At 54.1% G+C, this 6,765-nt stretch overlaps 1 protein-coding gene across 1 annotated transcript; it reads left to right on the forward strand.

Annotated features, from left to right (window-relative positions):
• Positions 1-258: 258 nt before the first annotated feature.
• Positions 259-6,479, forward strand: HMX1 (H6 family homeobox 1). Its single transcript, XM_074865662.1, has 2 exons — positions 259-944; positions 2,708-6,479. Exons 1-2 carry the CDS (start codon positions 683-685, stop codon positions 3,286-3,288), a joined length of 843 nt encoding a protein of 280 aa, XP_074721763.1. The 5' UTR covers positions 259-682; the 3' UTR covers positions 3,289-6,479.
• Positions 6,480-6,765: the final 286 nt, after the last annotated feature.

The following is a 6,765-nucleotide window of genomic DNA, read 5'->3' on the forward strand; positions in this document are numbered from 1 at the left end:
GGGACGTGGAGCGGCCAAGCCCCCCACGGCTGCTGCCCGTGTGCCGGGGCCGGCCCCGCCGCTCCCCCCGCGCCGGGATTTGCTCCCTAATTGACCTAAATAAGGAGCTCGTGAGTGGCAGCCCTGGGGCGGCGCGCGCGCGCACGCACACGCACCCGCACCGCACACACACACACACACACACACACACACGCACACACACACACACACACACGCGCGCGCACGCACACACACACGCACACACACGCCCAGGCACCGGCAGCGCCCGGCCCCGCCGCGCTCCGCGCCCTGCGCTTCCCCTGCGGAAATCCCATCTGCCGCGGCGCTCCTCCCCTCGCAGGATTCCCCCTCTCGTGTCCGGCGTTTAACTCGCATGACATTTTTATTTCGTTATTATCGTTTTCGCGCAGGATCTGGCGCCTCCGATGGGTTGTCGGGTTGCGTTTTTTTTTTTTTCCTTCCCCGTTCCCTTCTCCTCCTCCCCCTCCCCCCTCCCCTCCTAGCTTGCAGGAAATGATGGCAAACCGCGATCTGAAATGATTACTCCGGAAAAAAACCCTTTTATACCAGGAGAGCATCCACGGGGCTAGGCACAGGCAGGAGGCGGCCGCGGGGCAGCGGGGAGCCGAGCAGCCAGCCGCCGGCGGAGCCGGGACCCCCCCTCCCGCAGTTCTCTCCGACGATGCCGGACGAAGCCACGGAAAACGCCGGCTCCACCTCCGCCCGCGTCTCGTCCTTCTTCATCGAGGACCTGCTGGGCACCGAGGGCACGGCGGGCGGCGGGGCGCGGCGGGCGGCGGCGGGCGGCGGGGGCCGCGGGGGGCCGCGCTGCGGGCCGCGGTCTCCGCTGCGCCTCGGCGCCCCGGGCTGCCCCCTCCGCGACGCCGCCGTCGGCTGGTACCGCCGAGCGCACGCCGCTTTCCTGGGCTGCGCCAGCCCCGACAGTAAGTCGCCTTTCCCTACCCTTAATCGCCGCGCTCGGCTGGGGCTGGGGGGCAGGGGGGGGTGTCTCTGCTCCCCCCCGGGGGGGGTCCGGTCCCGCCGCGGCCCCTGAGGGATGCGCGGAGGGGGATGCTGCGCGGAGTGCCCCCCCAGCCCTCGCCCTGCCTCCCCGTTTTCGGCCGCCCAGGGCCAAGCTCCGGAAACGCTCACGGTGTGTCGGGCACCTGGAGCCTCCGCCCCGCCGCCCAAAACGTGAACAGGGGTTGTTTGCTTGCTCGGGGACCTTTTTTTTCCCTTTCCCTTCCACCCCCACCTCCCCCCCCAATCCCTTTTTTCTTTCTTCTCTTTCTCTAAGAGGGAAGCCTGGCTGGGTTTTTTGACGCCCTGGCAAGGCTGGCAGCTGGGCGCCCCAACCCCAGCAGCGCCGCGGGGGGGTTGGAAAGCCGGGGGAGCAGCGGGGCTCGGGCCCCGGCGGCCCGGCCGCCTCTTCCCGCGGAGCCGGCCCCGCTGCCCGCCCTGCGCAGCGCAGCGCGGCTCGGGCAGGCAGCGGCCTGTGCCTGCGGGGAGCCCGCTGGAAAGGGCGCAGGAGGAAGAGCCTGGGTTCAGGGGCAGAAATTAACATCTGAAAAAGTTTATGGGCTGCGATCAGTGGTTATTTTTATCCTGATAGAAAAAATATTGTCCCTCGGCGCATCTCTGTGATCCTATGCGAGCCTGCAGAGTTCTCACGATTGCTCAGAAAGGAAAAGAGGCGTGATTTGTAACCCAAATAGTTTCTTTTTACAGTGATGGATTTATTAACATTTTTAATTTCTCTCGAAAGTGCATCTAGAAACAAAAAACTACTCTAGAAACAATTGCTTTTCTCTCTTTTTTTTTTTTTCTTTTTTCCCCCCCCTCTCTGTTCTGTAAAGAGTAGGAAACAATTTTTTTTCCCCTTTAAAATTGCAAATGGAAAGCACAATGTGGGAAACTCCACGGAGACATGCTGGGAGACAATATCCCGATATTAGAGTAGCTGACCCGATACTTCTGGGTTACCGAGTTCAGAATAACGTGAAGGGAAAATATTTCTTTCTTACCTCCCTTTATATACACAGCGCACTACTATACTTACCCCTCTTACACACAGCAATATACTTACGTACTTGTAAGTATATATGTATACATATGCGTGTAAATATATTTGTGTATACACGTGTGTAAATATATACGTGTGTGTGTCTAAATAAGAGTTCGCATGTATTCGTATGTGTACATACATAGATAAAAAACATACGCATGCATGTGTGTATACATATACGCATACACTGTATTTATGTGTACAAAAGATACACCTAGCAGTAGATGTACGTTATATATGTGTGCGTTTAGGTACGCGCGTGCACCTCGGCGTGCGTACACATACGCCCACGTACGAGTATGTACACAGATGAGTATAGGTGTATACACATGAGATGTAATTTCTGCGCTTCTCTGTGAGTGTGCTTGAGCGCCTGGGTATTCCTCACAAGTGTTTGGGAGTTTAGCACAAGAGACAGAGCAGCGGCGGGAACCTTTGCCCGGGCTCCCGCCCGTCGGGCACCCTCGGCGCCCCGGCCGCGCTCCCTCCGCGGCCGCGCTCCCTCCGCAGCCACGCCGTTTGCTCTCCCGCTGAGCGGGGCGAGGGGCCGGCGCTCCCCCGGGTCAGCGGGCGGCTGGGCGATGCCCCCTCTCCCCCCCGCTCCCCGGACCCCACCTCCCAGCCCTCTGCCTCTCTCCGCAGCCAGCGACCGGGACTCGCCCGAGCTGCCCGAGGAGCCGGCGGAGCGGGCGGGCAGCGGCGGGCGGGCGGCGGCGAGGGGCCCGCCGGGCGGGCGGCCGGGGCCGGGAGGCCGTGAGGAGGAGGAGGAGCAGGAGCGCGGCGAGGAGCCGGGAGAGCCGGAGCAACGCGCCGCCGGCCGCAAGAAGAAGACGCGCACGGTGTTCAGCCGCAGCCAGGTCTTCCAGCTGGAGTCCACCTTCGACGTGAAGCGCTACCTGAGCAGCTCGGAGCGGGCCGGGCTGGCCGCCTCGCTGCACCTCACCGAGACGCAGGTGAAGATCTGGTTCCAGAACCGCCGCAACAAGTGGAAGCGGCAGCTGGCGGCCGACCTGGAGGCGGCCAACCTCTCCCACGCGGCCCAAAGGATAGTGCGGGTCCCCATTTTGTACCACGAGAACTCGCCGGCGAGCGCCTTGGGCTTCACCCTGCCCCACATGTCGCCCCCCTTGGTGGGCTTCTCCAGCGGCGTCAGCTACCCCCTGGGCACCTTCCCCGCCGCCTCCCTCCCCTTCCTACGGTCGCAGATGACAGGACTCGTCTGAGCGCCCACCTGTGCCAGGACCGCTGCCCCCTCGCCCCCTCCCCCGGCTTCCAGCTCCACCCCCCTTTCTCCCCGGACTTTTTATTTCCAACTTACACGTTTTTCGATTTTCTGCTTTTTGACTTCTTTTTTTCTTTTTTTTTTTTTTTTTTTTTTTTAAAACGTGCAATAAACTTACTTTTGGGGTTAACTCGGAGCGACGCGCAGCAGCCGGAGGGAACCGAAAGGACTGCGAGGACCCCAGCCATGAGCCGGGAGAGGGTCGGCGGGGCTCCTTCCGCCGCGCATCCAAAGAAAATGCAGCTCCGTGGCAGCGGCAAAGCCCCCACCGCCGCCTCGGCCTCGGGGTGACACAGACCGGCGTTTTCCGGGGGTCAGCAGCCCCCAGACCCTTCCTCTCCCCCTTCCCCCCCCTCCCCCGCAGAGCTGCCCAGCGTGAGACGAATGTACGGAACTGCCGGGGCCCCACCGCCCCCCCGCCCCACGGACGGCGAAGCCTGGGGGCCCCCGCCACGGCCAAGGGACCTTGTCTGGGTCCTCCGCTGCCCCGGGCCAGGGCTCCTGCCGGGGAAACCTTTCCTTTTCCCGGCTGCTCTCCGTGCAGAGCGGGGGACCCTGCGGATCCCCGCCTCCAGCAGCTTCTCCAGGGCCCTTTGTTTTAGCCACTTAATTCGTACAGATTCCTCTCCTCCCCCCCTCTGTTGTTACTCTCATTTTCATGCGATCGATACCGAAGCATGTGCTGATGCCCCCTGGTCCTTCTCGATGAAGGGTTTTGATTTGAAACAACTCGAAGGCAAATTGTTGGAATGAATTCCCCCGAAGTCCGAGCTGTGAGGATCTGGTTTCTTTGTTTTCGTTTTATTTCCCTGACAAACTATCGGCTAAAATGCACGGTTAAATATATACATATATAATTCAAGATACTGTATTTTACCAGTGGGTTTGCCACTTATTTCTGTTGCCTGAGGAGGCTGAGGAAAGCGCACCTCGGCTTATCCATCTTTTAAGGGATCCGTTTGTGTAATCGATTAATAGTTCGCACTGGCAATTAAAAAGGAAGGAAGGAAAAATAATCAGATGGGGATAGACTGGGGAGCTGTATGGCTAGTTATGCAAGCTAACCTGTAATGTAATATTATATGAAGTATTATGCATGCCAAGCTATTTTTTCCCTTTAATAACTGTTTTGTTTCCCCCTCTCTACCCACTGCTAAAATGGATATCGGGTCCATCATTGTTTCTAAAGGTTTGGATTTCTTTTTCGGAATATTACGTGGGAAATGACCTTATAAAACTCAGCTTTGGTGGAAGGTCAAGCTTTGATCGTACGTTTTAGGGCATAATCAGATGTAATTGAACGACCAGCTCGGAGCACTCGGTGTCCCCGCAGGGAAAGCCGGGTCCTGGATCTACTGGGGTATGTGCATGCGGACCTGTCTCCAGTGAAGGAAGAGCCGTCTAATTCTTACCATTTCCTACGCTTTGCATTATATTTGGAGCAATCTCACGGTTTCTTGTTATGAAATCGGTCGGCGAGATGCGGGGGAGCTCCAGCTTTGATACGAAACCTGAGAAGAAGGGTCAGGGGTGGATTATAACCTCTCCACCGCGCTTTTTTTTTTTTTTTTTTTTTTTTTTTTTTTTTTTTTTTTTTTTCCCGCTTTGGCCTGAAACACGGCTCTGGGCATCAGCCTGCACGGTTGAAGTGAGGACGCTGAAAGCCTCAAAGCCATTCGAGAATGAAATAAATATATATATATATATATATTCCGGGTTCCTGGAAAAGTCCTCACTTTCCGGGATGTTCGTTTCGACTTGAGCCCCGTTTCGGAAAGCTGTTTTGTTTTGTGGGATTTTTTTTTTTTCAACTGCTCTGAAATCCCTCGTCTCACTCCGGGAGATCTTCGCCAGCTGTTTTCTTTGCATATCCGTCAAACACCCGAATTTGGGGCGAAAACGTCTAAAGCCTGGTCCCCGAGCAGTGTAAGGAGGACTGGGAGGCGGCGGGGCTGGGGGTGCCGGTGCCCCGGACGGGACCCGCCGGCCGCGGGGGGAGCGGCTGGGGTGGACTTCAGCCTTTTCATGCGCAGAGGAGGTGACTTGGGGCGATGTTTCTTCCTCGGGGCGCAACCACTTGATTTGATACCGTTCAGAGCCTGGCTACCCCTGGGAGAAAGCGGCCAGACCGTTTCTCCCGTCATACCCAGCTCCCCAGCTCTCCCAGTGCTACCTACTGGAGTAAAATCCTGACTCACTACAGTCATATCAGAGTAGATTGTAATCCAACGAGAAACTTAACACGCCTGCCACTCTCCACATGCCTTTTCTTTGGAGTAACATATGAGATTATTATACTTCTGATTCTACTAAATATTCTTTTCTTGAAGTTGAGGAACTGGCAGGGCTAAATGATCAATCGGATTTTTAAAATGTGTTTTGACATTAGTTTGTTTGTTTTTTAAAGACGTGCTGATTATATCAATAAACAGATTTTTTTTCATACACTGTATTTGTAACTTATGATCATAGTAAAATATTAAAAGGTGCAAGACGTGAATTCGTCTAAGAAAAAGTGCTTACTTATGCCTTATTCTGTACATGCAGGAACTGCTTTATAGTGGCTTATTAAAAGTATGTGTTGAAAGTAGGACCATATACACCTCAGGTTGCTTTACCTCGTAGCATTTTTAATGACGCTTTTCATTGTATCTGGTGGCAAGAAATTTCTGCGGGATGCGGAAAAACAGCTGGCAAAGACATAGTCCCTGATGTATGTGCATTGACGATTTCAAAACTGGCAAAAAACCCCCTAAAACTCCAGGCCCACCCCTCAAATCAGGACAGCAGACTCCTGGCAGTTTTCTTCCCTGTGTATATTTTTTATTAAACAAATGAAAGAGGTAAGAGTCACGCTTTGTGCTTCTCCTGCTATGAGAAAAATGTTGCCTCAAAGTAGTTTCGCAAAGGCTGTTTGCGACATATAGAGACATACGTTGCTGCTTTATAGATCAAAGCAACCTCAGAATAGCTTTAAAATAAATCCAGTTATACTACAGCTGTAATATTATTATGCAGCATAAATCTTGTCTGTTGACATTTATTTAATGAATGTTGCTACAACAGCTTAGCTAGATGGCACTCCAGAGGCGAGGCAAAGGAAAACCTTGCCAGACTACTCACAAAGATAACTTGTGTTTATTGGACGCTAATAAAAATAATTAGTGAAAACATTTATTTTTTCTTAAGTAAACCAAACGAAAATCAGAATACTGTCTGAACTGACCTTCTGAAATAAATTCTTGGTGTAGCTGCCGTAAGATGTTATTATTAATTACACTTTAAATGAAAATGATCGATATGCTGAAAAGCACCTTGTTAAATGGCTACTTTGCAAATGGTACATTGCTCACCGGCTTAAGATGGCCTGTAACTTTTCTCGTAGGCATGGCTCTAAAATATTCATGCAGATCAATAC

The sequence above is a fragment of the Strix uralensis genome, chromosome 4 (genome assembly GCF_047716275.1).
Source record: "Strix uralensis isolate ZFMK-TIS-50842 chromosome 4, bStrUra1, whole genome shotgun sequence".
Classification (NCBI taxonomy): Eukaryota; Metazoa; Chordata; class Aves; order Strigiformes; family Strigidae; genus Strix; species Strix uralensis.